Consider the following 18,340-nt stretch of genomic DNA (forward strand, 5'->3'; position numbering starts at 1 on the left):
CCGGCTGCCCTGTGCGCTGCCTCCTTCCCGTTTAGTGTACAGGTTGGAAAGATTCCCTCTCCACTCTTCTGATTTCAGCTTTCCAAATTCCCTTCTTATAGCCTCCCCTCTTGAACTTTCCCCCCCCTCCAAACTTCCTAACCTCACCTCAATTTTCGCATCCGCGAGAAACCAGCTATTTTCGACCACCGAGATATCGAAACTGATCAGTAAGCTCATAGACATTACAAGTAAGTACAGCGATTGCTTCACCTTGCTTGCCCATGACTGTCGACCAGGTCGACGTCGCGACAACGATTTCTTTTCCTGCCACTCGCCAACACTCCTCTGCCCCTCAACTGGATTTACTGCCTGTCGGTCGCCTCGACGTCGTCTCACTACGTGATAGTGGCCCTGGTGTGTCAACAGTCACTGTCGGTTTGGTGCCCCTTCTTACCCTTACCCTTTCCTCGTCGACTTTCCGTGCCTTCTCCCCAATCACTTCCTTTTTCAGACAGATCATCGTCTTCTGTCTCTGGTCTCGGAAGGTCAAAGTCTTCACTTCGTTTCCGCTTCCCCTGGTTATCACATCGAGCTCACTTCCCTCGGACCCTCTCACCGTGCCCTCACCAGCACACCTGCCAAGCGGTACCCGGCCGCTGCTCAGTCAATCTCATCAGCATCCCTGTTGCATTTTCTGGAGCTCTCCTCAAGCTTTTTGCCGATGTTCGGGACTCAAACCTCAGGGCTAGTATACTAATTCGTAATATTCAAGACCACCAGCAGGGACACACAAGACTTGGTCAACATGTCTTCCGCGCAGGTCCCAATGCCCGGCTTTAACGCCCCTGATGCGTTTCGGCTAATTCGGTTCATGAAGTCGAACGCTTTATCAAGCGGTGACAAGATCAGATGCTGGACAGAAATCGATCGTATATACGACAACCTGACCGATAGTAACGGCACAACGAGATCCCTCCCGGCCATCGAACAGGTGGTCGGTCACCCCCTTCGAAATCCGGTCCTCAGAGACAATTCCCTCCTCGCGGGGGTTAACTTCCCATTGGAAGTGTATGAATGGTGTTCAGACAGAGACGAGGAAGGGGTCCTGGATGAAGCTATAACTCAGCTGGGGCAGACCAAACCCTTTCTAATTGGGCTCGAACAATACCTCACCGTCCAAGAGAGGGAAAACCGACACTCAACATCACAAGAGGCAAAAGAGGAGCCTAATCATCGTCCTTTTCCGGCGAACTTAGTCAAGTCATGGAGTGACGTTTTGGCATTCCGTCATTGGTACCGATCTGTAACCAGCCGACCGGTACAGGCAAACCCAAGCGATGTCCCGACGGACTTTGACCGACGAGCTGAAATTGCCCAGCTCTTTTATGACGCCATCATTGACGAGCCGGAAAACATGGTCGAGAAGATTGTCCCTGACGACAAGGACGACGACAAGAAGGGGGAGAGCAAGAACGCCGACAAGAAGGGGGAGAGCAACAACGCCGAGAATAAGGAGAAGAAGGTTCATCCTCAAGTCGAGAAAGTCAGGCGCATATCTCCATTGAGCAAGTTCGCTTTGAGTTGGGATTTGGTGGTGAGTGTCCAAGAAACACCGACGTACTCCAGGCATCTGAGCGAGTTTGAAGCTGACCTTATCTAGCACCATGTCGAGAACGAACACTTGGGTAACCCAATCACGGCCCCATATTCCCACGAGACCTACCCGAAGGGAGGTAGAGGTTATAGGAGATATCGTGATAGAGTCCAGGCCGTCCGCGAGCTCATGTCTGTAAGTTATAGCCCGGGTTAGGATTTATACCAGACTTGCACGTAGTCAAGTACAAGAGAGCGTTTGCTGATCGGTGTATCAAATCCAGCGGTCAAAGGCAGCTGTCATGAACTCGACAGAGGTTGGCTACCTCGCCCGCGCTAGCGCGCACCCTAAGCAAGAGATCGCGGTAAGATAGCTTCGTCCTTGGCTCATCAAATTTCCCTGAGAATGGTTAAATGCTAATATATCTTGGGTTGCCAGACCAAGGTGACCAACAAGGGCACCAACGCAAGACGAAACCGACAAGTCAAAGCCGGTCAAAAGGTCCTTACCGAGAAGGAACAGAAGACCAAGACATCCAAGCCAAAAGGCAAGGCCAAGGAGGCGGGCAAAGACCAAGCGAACCAATCAACGCAGATGACGAGCCCACCCGCCAGCAATGGTGCATAGGAGCACCCTGGTGGGTTGAGGCCCAACGTCACCGGTCATGACACTCAACCGGAGCAAGCTTCGGTGGATAACCAATCCTCAGAGAGGCCTACAAAACGGCGGAGAAAGGAGAAAGGCCCCCTGGAGAGGGTGGCCGAGGAACACGAACGCCAGGCGGCTGAATATGAACGCCAGGCGGCTGCGGCTGGCAGAGCGCCTGCAGTGTCCGAGCCTGAGCTCGCCGGACAAGTCAATGCCTCTGAGAGCGACAATGGCAACGTTGTCTCGCCCAACACCAGTATTGGTTCGTCCAATACTCCAGTGAACGTCGACAGAAGCTCTTCCGGACCGAACCACCAGGGCACCGGAGTGGCCACTTGGCAAATGTCTGCCGCCGACACCTATCCTCTCTCGAATCCCGAGCGCGCCAATCTCCCGGTTGGTTCAACTCCGTCTACGTCCTTAGCTACTCTAGACAACGGGGCTTGGACACCTACGCCCCATCACCAGCCGTTTGCGGCATATGCATCGACACCAGCGGCTGCGCCTGTCGACAACACACTCAACAACGCCCTTACATTGACTTCAGCTGCTCCTCCTATTAACAATGCCTTCAACACCGCCCACGCTCTCATTGGAGATTGGGGATTTGGAATTGATAGTCCGGAGCAAAGTCATCTTGATCCACATGCCTTGTCCGCAGCTACTGCCATCTACTCCGGTCTGCAGACTGAATTTCCCTTCGATGATTATGAGCCTCAGACCCAGACCGCACCAGCTACTCAACCTAGGGCAACATGGGCTCACGATGGCGGTACCCAGACTTTCGGCGCACCATACTCCAGCTCTAGTTCTCCAACCGCCCTTCCGCAGAACTCCGAGACGGCCGGTACTCCTACCGCGCCCGCCGGCCAGGCCACTAACTCCCGGGATGCCGGTCCGGGTAACAGGCAGGTTACCTGGGAGGGCTATGAATATCAATGGCTCAATGACATAGAAGACTAGAGGCAGCTAGTCACAACCACCTCGGCTGCGGGCGCGGATCAAGACCACCCTCTCGGAAGAGGAGGCCCGATGCAGCCGTCACCGGTTGGATGAAGTGGTCAAGGTGGCCGCTTCATCCGCCGCAGTGGGAAAACTTCCAAAGGGACTCGAGGTCTGGAGCACATCAGGAGAGGGGCGCAGGCAGATGCGGAGATGGAGAGGACGGGGATCTCGCAACACGACGAACGCAGCCTGGCTGCTTCCCAGAAGCATGCCATTGTTCGCTTGGAGAAGGGGCAGCTTTACAAGCACGGCGCAGCGGAGTATCGGGAGGAGTGTTTACGAGGGGTCCGTGGGAATGGAGATGAGGCGATGACTGGGGATGGGGAAGTAGGAGGGTAAGGGTTGCCTGGCTTGCAGCCTCGGAATCCAAAAGGCCCAAACCAACCATTCCAGGCTCGAGTTGCTAGTGGCAGAGTCGCCAGCCACCAGAACAGCAACGACCGTATCACCAACGGCCGGATCAACAAGCCTAAGAAGAATGGACCCAGTGGTTCATATGACCAAGGTGGCCGCTTCTTCCGCCGCGGCGGAATGAAATGAGACTAGGGAGCCTTACAACCTCTGGAACTCGGTTTTCCGCTCAAGAACAGTAAATCCGCTCAAGAAGAGTCAACAGTCGCTTAGCCACGTTAGATAGGAAATATCAGAAAAAAGGTAGCCTATAAGTCGGATTCAGTCACGCTTGCTACATGATCGTGAGTCATGGAAATGATGCTGGGGGCAAGTATCTGACTCCTCCGGGTCTGACGGGGGTTGCTCCCTTGCTTCAATCTTTCTCGTCATCAATGAGGTAAACATAAGATAGAGTGATGATTATCCCGAGAGGGAGATCCCTTGTATTGAATCCGTACTAGTATAAAGTGTCTCCAAACCCCCTTAGCCCAGATTTGTAGCTTTTCAGGCCATTAAAACTCAATTCTAAGCTCCCGTAGCACTATTGTTCCTCTATATACCCATCTACAACCTACCTTAGGTACTTACTACTCACCAGAAACCCCAGATGCCGGAGGCAACCGTTACCGAGCTTCCTGAGACCTCCGACAGAACTCCCGAACGTGGTAAAACTCCCGGCATGCACATGGGAGTGGGACACGTTCAAATCCCAACTATCGTGGTGCCTTCGCCAGGTGGAACGAACCGTATTCCACACAGCGGAGACTGGTCTGGCAAAAAGGAAGAAATCCACCCACAAGTGAAGCGGGTGAGGGATATGTCCGATTTGAAGAAGTATATCCTGAGCTGGGACTGGCTAGCCGTGCTGGTTCAGCCAACAAGACTCCAGGGCACCACAAGCATCCTCACGCACAGACAGGTAGTCTATGACATACAATCAATCCCTCAACCCGACTCTTACCCCGTGATGCTCCTCCGAGCGCAATATCCCGACCTCCACGACCCCAACGGCTGGAACTGCCGAGTCACAAGCGGCCGCCTCGGCAACGCCGTCGACCCTGTCTGCGGACAGTGCATCCACGACTGCAGCAGAGGGAGATATCCTCAACCCGGCCTTGTTCGATTTGCCGCCGATGGTTTCGCACAGTCGAGTACAGCCTCCATGGCTCAGCAGCTGCCGTCGCCATATACCTCTACCTGGAGCGATACATCAGTCAGTATCCCCACTCCAGCCCGAGACGGAAACGTCGTATAACGCCGACCTAAACAACGCCAGCCTGAGCGACAGCGACCATACCCGGGTGCCTAGCAAGCCGAGTGCACATGCCTTGTCTGGCAGCCAGGCACGAGCAAGTGTTCAGGTTTCGAGCACCTCAAAAACAAGCCGGGCCATTCCACCAACAATGGCTACCGTAACTACACCCTTTCCGTCGGTGGAGGGCGCAGTCATCAAGCGCATATCTCTTGGTTGTTCCTCCAACCTCACCACCACTCGGACCAGCCTCCTGAGCAACTATCCCAACGGCAGCAACTATCCCAACCGCAGCAACTATCCTATTATCACAACGGGGCTTGGGCAAACACGCCGTTGTCTACGAGTTATCGGGGCGGCTTGGATGGTGCTGAAGATAACTTGGACCTGGCTTTGTTTGAGGCGCATCGTTCATGGTACGCTTCTGTCAGCGAAGCCAACCCTTCTCGATCACAAGGCTCGGTAAACGATGAAGACAAGGGAACACTGGCGCCATCTATCCTCAACTCCAGGGCGTGACGACCGCTCGTACAGGCTCGACAGCCAACGTCCCTAATGGGACACACCGGTCTGCTGCGGTCTGGGATTTGAGTGGTTACCAAGGGCGCAATGACTCTGGATATTTGCCCTCGACTTCTTCCAATGAATCCAATCAGGGAGCAACGGCCCCATCTACGTCTACACAATCCTTCGAACAACCCTACGCAGCCTTCATGGCTCAGGTGCCGCGGACACAGACTTGGAACGCTGCACCCTCTAGTGTTGCTGCTCCAGCCCTTGACGGAAACAACGATTCTCAAGAGATCAAGCAGCCATGTCCGAGGACCAAAACAACCCTCAGGTCGCCGGCGCGGGGTACGGCTTCCTTCCCCAGAATCACGGCATACTGAATCATCAAGGCAACCATGGAGTTGCCATTCCAGATGACGAGCCTTTTGACTGGGACTTTTGGCTTAACCGACCTTGAAAGGATGGTGAAGAACCCGAGAATAAGGTGGCGCGGATGAGTTTTAATCTCTCTCTCTTTGTCTCGAGCGAAGATACTCGGAGGACCCGTCCGCTTCCGGACTTGGTGGTTCTCACGGCCGCATCTTCCGTATTGGCTGCATCGTTTACACAATTTGAGTAATGGAGGAGGTCGGAGAGGGTAAATGAGGCCATGATATTGAGGTTGAAGGACACGGCAGTACTCGTTGGTGCAACCGGGAGCTCAACTCCCAGACCATCGGTGTTATGATCACCGCCAGTCACAACCGCGACCGGAAGGAAATTGATGGGAAGGGACTGTTCTCTTTCAGAAAGGGAGCAAAGCCGCAAGTGAAATCCAGGAAAATGATCATCTGTCGTTCAACAAGGAAGCCGAGGGGGAGATTATCAGCTACACCATGGGGCGGATACAAGCCCATGGATGCCCGTGTTTGAAGGATTCGGACCTCGGGGGAGTAACTCCATGGAACGAGGAGCAGCCACGCCTTCTTCAATCAGGTAGCGATAGGTTGCGCTTGCTTTGCGTGTATTTCAGTCGGGACAAGTCATGTTCATGAGTCACTTGTGTACCTAGGTAGGTGTTATTCTGTGACTAAACCGTCTTTTGACTCAGTTCCCTCTCTGCCCAGGTTACCCCCTTGCTTCCAATGTATGACTAGGCGCCCTTATGAGCTGGTCATACTTCAGGGATAACCATCATCTTCCTTCACACTCTGTGGTATTTAAAGACCTTCATCCCCATTGTTCGCTGCTGGATCTCAAAAGGTTTCTAGCCAGTCTCCATGGTCTCAAAAATACTTCGTCATACAATCCCTTGTACACAAAACCAACCATACAAAAACCATCGACATGCCCAGGCTTCCTGACGGACCGTTCTTCGGCGCCTCTGGCGTATTCATGCTCAACAAGTTTATGAAGAGGAACGACATAACGCCCGACGTCAAGGTACAATGCTGGAAGGTCATTGACATCATTTACGACAATTTTCTCGACAGCAACGGAAACAAGAGGTCACTGGAAGTGATAGAGATGGTCCAAAAACCGTTAGACAACCCGACACTCACACTCCTTACAGGAGTCCTTTTCGCACGGGAGGTCTACAGATGGTGCTCTTTCTTTCACGACGATGATTTGGGCCTGCTCGATGTAGCAATTGCAAAGTTGGACCAAACACATAGACACTGCTCTTAAATCTCTTTCGATCTGGTTACTCGGTCGAGAAATCTTGTCCCATGGCAGCTAGAGGTACCCACTCCCCAGTAGCAACCAGTCAATCACCATGCCACCGACGCCGATCTGAACGCTTGACGATGTTGACACAGACACAACACCACCTCCATGTCGTCTACCGATCTTCATAGTGGCCACCACCATTGGCTCCGAGAGTCTGATAGCACTTTCACCATCACCATCGACATGATGACCGTCCAATCGTTACCAAGTCCTAACACCTGCGGCACTCCGGCCTGGCATCGCGCTGTTTGGCGTCGACGGCTTGTCAAGCTTTCGAAGACCTCGACCCCAATTACCCGCCGTTGGACACAACAAGGGGTTTTCCACCCCCGCGATCATCGATTTTGCCGTATACCTCTATATACCAACACCCCCTCCTACCATAGCAACATCAACAAGCTCATACAGGGCGCCCCTATCGTAATCACCGACAAACTACACTTCAAACCTAGGTAACACACCGACATCAAAATGGCACCCATGACGTTAACGCCTCAATACCTATCCTGCCCAGTCTTATGGCTTCGCTCCGGCGCCGCTAAAATGAACCAAAGTGGAATGGAGGTAAGTAATCCCATTCTGAATCCTGAGGGTAGTCGATCATACAATATGCTAACATTGAACGTTCCATCAGCGCCGAGTCTACACCCATCGTGAGATGGTCGCCGCCGCCGGCCTGGTCCTCCTCAAACAGGGAGGCCAGCGTGAGCCAACGCCGCCTCCTTTGGATGACTCCAACAAGTGCTCCCTGCCCTCGATCTCGAACCTGCTCGTCATGGCCGATCAGGGATCTCCTACCTCAGAGACATCTCCTCAGTCTCGCCCTGCACTCGCCCAGGCGCCGGGTGCAAGCTTTTGCTTCTCTCAGCTGAGAAGCCGCCCCTTCTTTCGCCCAACCGGGCTTTGACAGGGGCCGCCCCAGCAGGTCACGCAGCGGACTGGAACTGCTGGCTTCCCCCAGCAAGCTCCATATTAAGCCGCATCAGCTTTTGATAGCCCTTTCGACGCTTCTTAAAGGCGTAGCAGACAGAGCTCTCAGACCACCAGGATCCCAACAGTCCTCGGTAACTCCGTCGGGCCATCACTCAAACCGAGGCCTCATAACCGGCCGTTCTTGACATATGCATCAACACCAGCTGCTGCTCCTATGAGCAACCCCTCTACAATCAACAGCACCGCAGCGCCCTCGGACAATTGGGGATTTGGACTTGATAGTCCTGAGCAAAGCTATCTTGATCCTCCTCCAGCACTCCGTCGTCATTCACGGATAATTCGAGCGGCTTTGAGGCCACTGGGGGAAGCAACCTGATCCCAGACTTGTTCGAGCCGGCTGAATTTGCCGCCGATGATTTCGCACAGTCGAATTGGGATCATGGATTCGATGGCTATGAACAAAGCTTTTTTTGATCCTCCTGCCGTGCCCAGTCACAGCTACTCCGGTCCGGAAACTCAGTCCTACGAAGCGTATAACCCTCAGCCCCAGAGCGTATCGGCTGCTCAAGCTAGGGCAACCTGGGATCGGGTTGACGTTCCTCAGACTTTCGGTGCATCAGACAACGGTGACCTGAGCTCAACTGGCAGCTCCGGTTACCCGGTACCACCTTCGTCCAGACGGACCGAAGACGCTGATGTCCCGTTCGGCTCTCAGCAACCAAACTGGCAACCTTCCTCGGTGTATCCCAACGGTCAGTCAGTCAACCATCTTCGACTCCACGATTGCCCCCCTCCCCGATTCAGCCTCAATATTTTGAGCACGACATGCTTGATGCTCCCCAGACCCCAGCCCGACATGGTCCAGACGTCTTTTGAGGCTCCTATTGTCGAAAGGACATCTCTATATAAGGTGCCTTACTTACAGTAGGAAGCTTAGCCCAAAAAAGTTCCGGCTAGTGTGTTAGTGCAACAGCTTTGCCGGCTTTGCTGATAGCCCGGTCACGGAATTGGACGTAAGTCAAAGGCATCAATCACACAGCTCCATCACCAAGACCTCTTCAATACTGTTATACTGATGTTTCCACAGATGAAGTTGTCAAATTTCCACACGAACTAGATCAAGGCCCATAACTAGAAGATTGCCACCGCCGTCGAGAAGCATGGCTCCGCCTCTTTCGACAAAAACACCCGCGAGCTCAAAGACCCCCAAGGTCGAATCATTGCAGTGTTCCCCAAGCGGAAGATCAAATCCTGCCATCCACCATACAACTCTAGGAGGCCCTCATCTCACAGCCACTTGCCTCTACTTTGGCATTCCCAGACGTCATACCAGCCAACCAGGAACTCGGTGACGAGAACGGTATGAGAATCAAGTCTGGCCGACAGGGCCAGCATACCAGTCCAACAAAGAGAGCAATTGTGCGAAGAAAACCACCCTCCGCCAGGGCGCCAGTAGAGGGCCCAATTGCAGAGGTATCATGACACTGGGTGGGCTACATAACAACCCCCAGGGTCCTTGGCTGATGCGTTCCGCCGTGAGCGGTGCCGTTCAGCAGGAGGATAACCATGCCTTTCAGCAGCACGATGGCCATGTCAACCTTCAGCCGGCTGCTCCTCAGAAACATAACGAGGATCAGCAGCATCAGGCCTACCTTTTTCATTACGACTTTGTGGACAAAGTCTCGCCCAGGGATACAGCACATCTTTTGTTGCCCTTTGTGATTGAATGGTGGGGGGCCCACGGTAGTACCGATCGTCAGTTGGGGGGGGCTCGAGGACCATCGAGGAGGAGACTGAGCGTTGTCCGTTGGGAGAATTGAGTTCAAGTTGGGTATGTGAGGCCAGGTGTCCCAGGGACCGGACCTCGAGCAAGACTGTGATAAGGCGTATTGGCGCATTGTTGAACTAGAATACTGGGAGATTAAACATCTAGGCGAGGCGATTGGCTAGGTTAGCTGTATGTGATACCAGGGAGATCGTGTACACGATGGGTTGATGGTGGTCAATAGAACAATGAGGTTATCCTGGAAGAAAGAACAAAGGAAGAAGTGTAGTGCTCGCGTGATTGTGATCGTAAGGCTGAGTGACGTGATGTCCGAGTGTGTACCTTTCGTGATGAAATCCATGGTTAGCCATTTCCCATCGTCGTAGACACTCCATTAGAGACACCGAGGGCAAGGCACCAGCCGCCTAACTAGCAAAAGAACTTTTTGATTGTCGTAAACCATTATCCCATCCATCCCACCGGCCAGCCATCTGGGCATTCGGCCACAAAGAGGTATCTCAATATCATACATTAACAAACACAAAAGGAAAAACGAGGGATCACCAGTCCTACTACCACCTTCTCCCCCTTCCCCTACCACCCCTTCCACCACCACCGCCCGCACCACCCATCTGGTCATAACCACCATAACCACCCTGTCCCTGATTACCACCAAATCCACCACCAAACTGCTGTCCCTGACCACCCTGACCACCAGGACCGCCAGGACCCATACCACCAGCCCCCGGACCTCCCGGACCACCACCCGGTCCACCAAACATACCTCCCATACCACCCATATCACCCGGACCGCCCGCCATACCCATCTGGCCCATCTGGCTCGGATCCATGCCCTGCGCCGCCGCCGCGCCCATCATCTGCTGCATCATCGCTTGCATATCGGGCGGCATGCCTTCCATACCACCACCCGGTCCGCCCATGCCACTAGCACCAGCAGGACCACCTGGACCCATGCCGCCAGGTCCGGCCGGTCCAACACCGGGGCCGCCAGGACCACCCATGCCGGGAGGCATCATGCCGCCCATCATCATCATGTTGGTCATCTCCTCCATCATCTTCTTGTTGTTGGCGGCGATGGCTTCGGCGTTGTACTCCCCCCGCAAAGCTTCTTGCTTTTGCGCGTACAAGGCCCAGGTGAATTCGTCGAAGCCGTAGTTGAAGTAATCGGAGAGATCGGTGCCGGGTTTGCGCCAGGGTTTGTCGTTTTCGGGGAGGTCTGCGCGCAGCCTGGTCAGTAACCGTTCCAAAAAAACACAGAAGAGTAAGAAAGGAAGGAAAGAAAGAAACATACCCTCATCAATAACAACACCCGTAATCGGCTTCCCAACAGGTTTGTAAACCGGAATACCATCCACCTCGATCTTGGACGTCCTCACGGGAGGGAGCTCTGCTCCACTGCCACCCGCAGCACCACTACCCTTCCTCTTGTCTTCGTTTCCACCACCACCGAACTTGTTGCTGTTGTTGTTGCCATCCTGCTTCTTGACAGGCGCAGTCTTGACTCCATTATCATTCGCCGCCGCCCGCTGCGGAATGTTGCGGATCTCGCTGTAGCGCGATTGGACCGGAGGAGGAGGGGCAGAACCGTCTTTGCGCTCGGTGATGATGTCGATGTCTGAGTCGTCGTCTTCGTCCATGGCGCCGCCGCCTTCATCTTCCTCTTCGCCTTCCTCGAGCTCGTCTTCGGGTTTTGATGACGTTGTGGGCGCTGAAGCTGTGGTTGATGTGGTAGTGGGAGCTGCTGTGGTTGTGGTGGCGGGGGTTGTGCTGGACTGGGTGGTCGCGGCTGTGGTCGTCGCCGGAGCGGCCTGGGGCTCATCGGGAGCGTAGAAATCCTCGTCTTCGTCGATGTCCATTTTAAATTGGATTCTTGGTCAAATGTGGTGTATGTGGAAAGATGATGCTGGTCGCGAAGCTGTAATGAATGATAAAGGTGAGGTTGGCTTGACTGATTAGATAATGCGGCGAGATGGTCTTGGCTGTTTGTAGTGAAAGTACCTTACCTTTTAGGCAGGCGGTCAGGCGCGTGTTCCAAGTGTTGAAGCGCGACGTCAACTAAAGTGGTCCGTGTGTTTTTGGAGAACCCAGGAATTGCCTACCCGGCACTTGCTGTCCCGCATGTGCCTTGCAGCACTCAGCCGCCGCATCTTCAAAAGTTCAACCCGCGTCAGGCATCTCCACATTTCACGACGACACGGAATTCACGAGTCGCGTACACGGTTGTAACAAACCCATCCCTTGCACACAGATAATTACGGTTTTCGATATTTACACTTTTTCGATACGTCAACATGTTCCGTTCAGCAAGTGGTCCCGCTGGGCTTAGTATCAACACCGGCACTGCCAATTTGTTGTAAGTTATTCTTGGTCATCTTCCATCCCATTGTTTACCTTACAAGAAGCAACTGCTAATTGCCTGCCTGTGACGACAGTGGAAGCACGCCCGCACAGTCCACCGGCACCGGCTTTGGCACGGCAACCGCACAGCAACCGCAAAACACGGGATCCTTGTTTGGAGCACCGACTCCAGCCAGTGGAGGTTTGTTTGGAGGAGGAGGAACAACTTCGCAACAACAACAGCAGCAGCAGCAGCAGCCAGGTCAACAACAACAGCAACAAACACCGAGCCTCTTTGGCCAACCCGCCCAACAACCACAACAGCAGCAGTCGACCGGAGGAATATTCGGACAACCACAACAGCAGCAACAGACAGGAGGAGGAATCTTTGGCCAGCCTGCTCAGCAACAGCAGACAAGTGGGGGAATCTTTGGTCAGCCGGCGCAACAACAGCAACAACAACAACCACAGCAGCAACAGATGTCGCTCTTCGGAGGAGGAACCACGACGACCCCCGCCGCGACGGGCGGCGGCCTTTTCGGCGGCGGCGCGACGACACAACAACCGGCGCAGTCGACCGGCACTTCGCTCTTCGGCGGAGGTGCCGCGCAACCAGCCCAGCAGACGGGCACCACCTCGCTCTTTGGCACTGCCCAGCCAGCTCAACAAACCACCGGCACCACCAGCCTGTTCGGCCAGCCGCAGCAGCAACAGCAACAGCAGCAGCCGCAGCAGCAGCAGACTTCTCTCTTCGGCGGCACCGGCGGCACCTCCCTCTTTGGCCCCAAGCCAGCCACCACAACCGGCACCACCAGCCTTTTGTACGTCCCTGTCCCCATATTCTTCTGCAGCCCTTAGCCCAAGACATTTACTAACTAACCTCCTTCAGCGGCACCGCCCAACCATCCACCACCACCACCCAGCCCGCTTCGACCGGTCTTTCCCTGTCCATGGGCCAATCCCAAAACACCACCGCCGCCCAAAACGCCGCAGCAGGCAGCAAAGTCGACCTCCCCTCTCTCCGCTCCACCACGCGCTTCTCCGACCTGACCGACTCCCTGCAATCCCAACTGACACAAATCGACGAGTCCATCCAGAAATGCATCTCGGACTGCTCCGCCATCAACGCCTTCTTGCCGGGGCACGAGCAACAACTCTCGTCCATCCCCCTGGACGTCTCCTTCGTCTCCCGCAAGTCCGAAGGCGCAGCCGGCGCTCTGAACAGCGACGTCCTAGCCATTGCCTCGCTCAAGGAAACGGTCAAGAAAGACGCTGCCAACGCGCGGCTCAGTTTCAAGAGCATTGATCAGCTGCGGTTGCCGGGGGGGTATTGGCAGGCTGGGTTGTGGTCGTCTGCTTCCCGCTCCGGCGGACAAGCTGGAGAGGGTAACGGGGCTGCGAAGACGAGTGCTTCCAAGTCCGGAAGCGGTGCAAGCAAGACGGGCCAGCAGGAGGAAGAAGAGGCCGATGCGGAAAGTAATCAGGACCTGATTGGGTACTTCAGCAAGACGGCGGACGAGATGGACGAGATGATGAGGCGGTTTGAGCGCAACTTGGGCGAGATCGAGGTGCATTTGCATGGCGTGCAGGGGAACGTGTTGGAGCAGTTGCAGAGGGCTGCGGGGCAGAAGCAGCTGGAGCAACCCAGTGTCAATGGGGAGGGTCAGGTTGATCAGAGGGTGGTGGAGTTGGCGGGGGTGTTGAGGGACTTTGAGGAGAGTATTCTCAAGGTGGCGGGCGTGGTGGGAGGGGTTAAGGAGGGTATTACCGAGTTGCAGTTGAGGGACTTTATGGGTCATGGTTCTTAGATGGATGGATGACCTGGGAGATGTGGTGGTGATGGATTCTCTGGAAGAATTGTGTGTTTGGTTTGTGTACAAAAAAGTTAAAGTACTTGATCAGTCTGCTTGGGGAGAACGCGGTGTCGATACCCCAAGGCATCATCGTATGGATTGCTGGCAGCTGGAGATAGAATAGTCTTTTGCACGTTTATAGCGCTTTCACCAATTGTTTGATAATCCATTGTTCATCGTGATGCCCGTGACTGCGGTGGCGTTGTGGTGGTTGTGGCATGCTGGGTCAGCAAACGGGGAAAGAAAAAAAAAAAGAGAACAGGAGAGGGAGGATCTGACAGGCTTCAGCAGTCAAATAATCATGGCTTCTAGATGGATGGGTTGTTAGACCAAGGCGTAATATTCTTTTTGCATTCTGCGACTCTACAAGTATAAAACCCACGCCGTTCCTTTCCTGCCCGTCAAGAGGGAGACATAGTGTAAATATTCTAGAGCAGGCATCATGATAGATGTACAGAGAGACTATAGCAGTCCTTACAGCACTTGGCCAGTTCTCCGATTCCTAGCACTCTATTTCGCGCGATATCGTGCTAGAAAGGTTGCATGATTTGACATCACACACCACGAGGGACACACGACATCACCAGATTGTACTCCCAACGTGAGTACTCGCGCGTGGAGCAAAACATATCGAATACTGACTGCTCTCTTCATGATATCATAATACCATAATAACCCCCCAAGTGCTCTAACGCAATGCTTATCAAACCCATCCCATACTAATCCGAACACCAATGCTCCATTTCCCTTTCCGTTGATCCCAGTCCATTGCCAGCCAGCCAGCCCATTATCGGCCCTCCAAGGTGTCTCATAACCAGCTGACACCGTTCGGTCCCCTACCTCATCACCACATCAACCTCCTCTCCCGGCAAAACCTCCCTCAACCACCCCCTCAACTCCTCCTTCTCCTCATCCACCGTCCTATCCGGCAAACTCTCCAGGTTCTCCCTCGACAACTTATCATCCGCCAACGCCTCTCTCAAAATCTCCTTGACCGTCTCAACCTTGTACTCCGAATGAGGCGTCACCCGCATCAGCCCGACAAAAGCCTCGAAGAAGTCTATTAACGACAAGTGCATGAGGATATCATTCCTGTCGACCATGCGCAGAGCTGCAAAGTGAAGCAGGCCTTGGCCTGTCTTTGGTGGTGCCGGCAATGGCATCTGCGCTTGTTCCTCCTCCTCCTCTTCTACTCCGTTCATGAGGATATCGCCATTGTGATTCGGGCGGCTGCTGGTCGTGCCATTAGGTCTAGGTCCTGGGGTACCGTGGCCGTTCGTTGAAGTCCCGTTCGTCGCCGCAGCCGTAGCAGTAGCATAATACCCCGGCTCTGGCGCCCTCACCTCGCTCCTAACCACCTTCTCCAGATCCAACGCCGCCAGCCTCGGTAAGATCCTAAGTATCCTCCCCTGCGCCAGCGTCAATTGCCTCGCCTTTTGTTTGCGTCCCTCCTTCTCATCCCCAGCATCAGCAGAGGTAACATCCGTATCCTCATGCCGTCCCGCCAACAAATCCAACACCAGGCCATAAACCTCTTCATCTGCAAATATCCTCTTCCACAACGCTCCAGACCCCTTTTCTTTCCGCAAAACCATATCATGCCACGTCGGCATCCCGGCATCCAACGCATGATGTTGTCCAGCCCCAGCCCTCCGTTGCGGCCGCGCCGGTGGCTCCAGCTCGCAATCCACATCCAACAAATCCCCCATCACCTTCCCTCCCTTCTCTCCCACTCCCACCTCGCTACTGCCTAGCCAAGTCCTGACGAACGCCTTGACTACTTCCCGCGTCTCCGCTAGCTGCGCTACTTCGCTAGGAGCGGCAGCGGCTTTGTGTAGTATCGTCATTCCCAAAATGTTGGCGGCGGGGAAGGGCGATTCGAGCGCTTGGATTAGGGACTCGGGAGGCGCGAGGGAGGTGATTTGTGAAAACGAAAGAGGGCGGAGGAGTTTGGTGGTTAGGGAGGCTGGGGTGGTTGGGTCCGAGGGGGTGGTGTGGAGGATTTGGACGAGGCGGGGGAGGAGGGAGGGGAGGAGGGGTGGGGTGTTGAAGTCTGATTTTGTACACGATTGCGTTAGCTTTGCTGGACGTATATCTAGGAGCAAGAACGGGGAAGAGAAGAGTGGGAGGGTCACCTCTAGGGCGACATGGAAGAAAGATGGGGGGAGGGAAGAAGGGGACCAAAGGGCCAGAAGGGGAACGTACCGGTTAGCTGTAGCTCGATGTCGTCGAACAGTTTGGCGTTGAGAGGAGTGGAAGGGTCGGCGATTAGAGCGTCCATGTGTGCCGTGAGGTCGTCAAGACCTGTGATGGGGATGTCGTTGTCCATGGTGTCTGTCTTTGCAGCACTCGTACTTCCGCGGGTATCTCGAACTTCGTCGTCAATATAGCTCGGATGTAGTCGAGAGGTCGGCGGCGGCAAGGGTGGTGATGATGGCAAACAAGATGTCAGTCCAGTGGAAGGTCAGCGAAGCAGAGGGGCACGTTCAGCGGTTCAGTGATCTGCAGCGGGCGGGCGCTGGACGTTGGGGAAAGCTGCCGGTGGATACCGCGGGACGGTGGGGTAAGAAGCCAACTCGAGCTTCTGCACTGATCAGGTTTAGCGTAATAACTATCACGCTAACAAAACCCCTGCTCCCGCGTGGGGCAAGGACCCCACGCCTGTAAAAAAGTGACTCCAGTTTAATTCGCGTCGTTATCGATTTGGACTTGGTCACTTTTTGGAAGAGACATTCACTCATTGTACGACTGCATTAACAACATCATCACCATTTCTACGACAGCACCAATTCGACGACATATCCTACCGTTTAGGATTAGAGAGCGCGACAAACCATCCAATCCCCGCGACCGAGTCGATCGAACCATCCCCACGACAGTAACACCACCCACACACCCACAACCACATCCACAACCACATCACCATGTCCGGCCGAGGAGCACGAGGCGGCCGCGGCGGTCGCGGAGGAGGCGGAGGATTCGGTGGCGGCCGCGGTGGTCGTCGCGCAGTAGCCGCCAACTCGGTCCCCTGGCAAATGGACCCGACCATCGCCCTGGACGGCAAGCCCTCGGAGCTGTTCCCCCCTTACAAAGCGATCCCCAAGGCGCCCCTCCTCCTCAAAAAGGACGACCGACAAGTCTCCTTCTTTCTGTCGTTTCGCGAACAAGGCCACGACAGTCCTCTCTACACGCAATCCCGAACATGGGCGACGACCGAGTTGACGAGTACCTCATCCAGTCTCTTTGGGAGCAGCGCCAAGGCGACGATCGATATCTTTGAGGATGGAGTACCCAGTTACTCGCACAAGTTCCAGCAGAAGGAGAGGACGTTGCCCGATCTGGCGTCACGGCCGTTCGCCAAGGAGTTTTTTCCGGGGGAGTTACATTCTACGCTTGACGGGCTGGACGGTCCCTCGGCAAAGCGCCGCAAGATTACTCCTGGCACGACGACCCAAGCAAAAACCATCGCCTTGTCGTCGGCAGAGTACAAATCCGCCGAAGACATCTTCGGCCTCAACCCTTCTTCTGCTGTATCAGCCGCCGCAACACAAGAAGGTGAACCGAACTACAAACGAGCGCTGCAGTTGCTGGAGATGGTGGAGAAGAAAGCCGAGGACGGAGAGGATGCGGGTATCCTTACCGACGACGACGAGGATGATTGGGTCAAGAATAACGAGGATGAGGACGGTAACCCGGTTGCCGAAGAGGACGACGATTTCGAGGAGGATAGTGGTGACGATTATAATGCTGAGCAGTACTTTGATGGAAACCAGGATGATGATGAGTATGATGAGGGTGGGGATGATGGGGGGGATTACTATTAGTAGTCTTTGGCCTAGGGGAAGGGAGAAGCAGGAGCAACGAACGGGGTGAGGCGGCGAGCTGAGGTGTGTCAGTCAGACTAAGAGGTTGTATGTGGTGGCTGAAAGGAGCTATTCGATGTCAAGGGATCATCTTGTGGCTGGCTGGCATGTTAGGCTCGGTTTGTTTGTTTGGAGCATAAAGGCATTGTTGGATCCATCAAGGATGTCCATAGAGGGAGGGGTCTGGTAGACTCAAAAAATGATACCATTTTTCTGTCATGCGAATGTACCTCGTCGTTTGAAGATGTCCTGATGTGGTTTTAGACACGATGGCTAAACTCCGTGTCGAAGATGGTCGATATGTAGAGAGGTAAACAGAGCCGGCACAACACAAGACGGGACACCCACGTCCCACGATTTTAGCAACAGAAGATCCCATGAACACAACCAGGTGAGCAAAGATGTACATTGGATGATGTAGTTTTATCGTTCCGCCGACTTGCTATTCCAAAACCAGGACCAGGACCAGGCCTT

The 18,340-nt window shown here is 54.4% G+C and overlaps 9 protein-coding genes across 9 annotated transcripts; 7 read left to right on the forward strand and 2 right to left on the reverse strand.

Moving 5' to 3' along the window:
- The first annotated feature begins 752 nt into the window (after window positions 1-752).
- Window positions 753-3,329, forward strand: B0H65DRAFT_579598 (uncharacterized protein). Its single transcript, XM_062830768.1, has 6 exons — window positions 753-1,050; window positions 1,294-1,576; window positions 1,643-1,771; window positions 1,860-1,940; window positions 2,015-2,195; window positions 2,262-3,329. Exons 1-6 carry the CDS (start codon window positions 788-790, stop codon window positions 3,185-3,187), a joined length of 1,863 nt encoding a protein of 620 aa, XP_062678161.1. The 5' UTR covers window positions 753-787; the 3' UTR covers window positions 3,188-3,329.
- Window positions 3,330-4,229: 900 nt separating this feature from the next.
- On the forward strand, window positions 4,230-5,764 carry B0H65DRAFT_551583 (uncharacterized protein; the record flags this gene model as incomplete). The annotated part of the gene is made up of 3 exons (XM_062829826.1): window positions 4,230-4,835; window positions 4,932-5,336; window positions 5,387-5,764. 3 exons carry the CDS (start codon window positions 4,230-4,232, stop codon window positions 5,762-5,764), a joined length of 1,389 nt encoding a protein of 462 aa, XP_062678162.1.
- A 946-nt stretch (window positions 5,765-6,710) lies between these two features.
- On the forward strand, window positions 6,711-7,310 carry B0H65DRAFT_530407 (uncharacterized protein; the record flags this gene model as incomplete). The annotated part of the gene is made up of 1 exon (XM_062828927.1): window positions 6,711-7,310. One exon carries the CDS (start codon window positions 6,711-6,713, stop codon window positions 7,050-7,052), a length of 342 nt encoding a protein of 113 aa, XP_062678163.1. The 3' UTR covers window positions 7,053-7,310.
- Window positions 7,311-7,637: 327 nt separating this feature from the next.
- Window positions 7,638-8,001, forward strand: B0H65DRAFT_579610 (uncharacterized protein; the record flags this gene model as incomplete). The annotated part of the gene is made up of 2 exons (XM_062830769.1): window positions 7,638-7,658; window positions 7,729-8,001. The coding sequence occupies 2 exons, from the start codon at window positions 7,638-7,640 to the stop codon at window positions 7,999-8,001; spliced, it is 294 nt and encodes a 97-aa protein (XP_062678164.1).
- Window positions 8,002-8,466: 465 nt separating this feature from the next.
- B0H65DRAFT_551585 (uncharacterized protein) lies at window positions 8,467-9,847 on the forward strand (the record flags this gene model as incomplete). Its single annotated transcript, XM_062829827.1, has 5 exons — window positions 8,467-8,783; window positions 9,001-9,040; window positions 9,163-9,238; window positions 9,349-9,479; window positions 9,539-9,847. The coding sequence occupies 5 exons, from the start codon at window positions 8,467-8,469 to the stop codon at window positions 9,845-9,847; spliced, it is 873 nt and encodes a 290-aa protein (XP_062678165.1).
- A 541-nt stretch (window positions 9,848-10,388) lies between these two features.
- Window positions 10,389-11,818, reverse strand: B0H65DRAFT_530409 (Fip1 motif-domain-containing protein; the record flags this gene model as incomplete). The annotated part of the gene is made up of 2 exons (XM_062828928.1): window positions 11,105-11,818; window positions 10,389-11,029 (listed from the first exon to the last, which is right to left on the reverse strand). Coding segments are annotated over exons 1-2 (1,206 nt in total), but the record flags the coding sequence as incomplete, so codon positions are not given.
- Window positions 11,819-11,926: 108 nt separating this feature from the next.
- On the forward strand, window positions 11,927-14,166 carry B0H65DRAFT_541698 (uncharacterized protein). The gene is made up of 3 exons (XM_062829182.1): window positions 11,927-12,166; window positions 12,246-12,971; window positions 13,040-14,166. The coding sequence occupies exons 1-3, from the start codon at window positions 12,105-12,107 to the stop codon at window positions 13,956-13,958; spliced, it is 1,707 nt and encodes a 568-aa protein (XP_062678167.1). The 5' UTR covers window positions 11,927-12,104; the 3' UTR covers window positions 13,959-14,166.
- A 421-nt stretch (window positions 14,167-14,587) lies between these two features.
- Window positions 14,588-16,549, reverse strand: B0H65DRAFT_530414 (uncharacterized protein). Its single transcript, XM_062828929.1, has 2 exons — window positions 16,209-16,549; window positions 14,588-16,056 (listed from the first exon to the last, which is right to left on the reverse strand). Exons 1-2 carry the CDS (start codon window positions 16,330-16,332, stop codon window positions 14,840-14,842), a joined length of 1,341 nt encoding a protein of 446 aa, XP_062678168.1. The 5' UTR covers window positions 16,333-16,549; the 3' UTR covers window positions 14,588-14,839.
- A 153-nt stretch (window positions 16,550-16,702) lies between these two features.
- On the forward strand, window positions 16,703-18,221 carry B0H65DRAFT_474661 (DNA-directed RNA polymerase III, subunit Rpc31). Its single transcript, XM_062827255.1, has one exon. It carries the CDS (start codon window positions 16,928-16,930, stop codon window positions 17,825-17,827), a length of 900 nt encoding a protein of 299 aa, XP_062678169.1. The 5' UTR covers window positions 16,703-16,927; the 3' UTR covers window positions 17,828-18,221.
- The last annotated feature ends 119 nt before the right edge of the window (window positions 18,222-18,340 follow it).

The sequence above is a fragment of the Neurospora tetraspora genome, assembly GCF_033439725.1.
Source record: "Neurospora tetraspora strain CBS 560.94 chromosome Unknown B0H65scaffold_7, whole genome shotgun sequence".
NCBI classification, from domain to species: Eukaryota; Fungi; Ascomycota; class Sordariomycetes; order Sordariales; family Sordariaceae; genus Neurospora; species Neurospora tetraspora.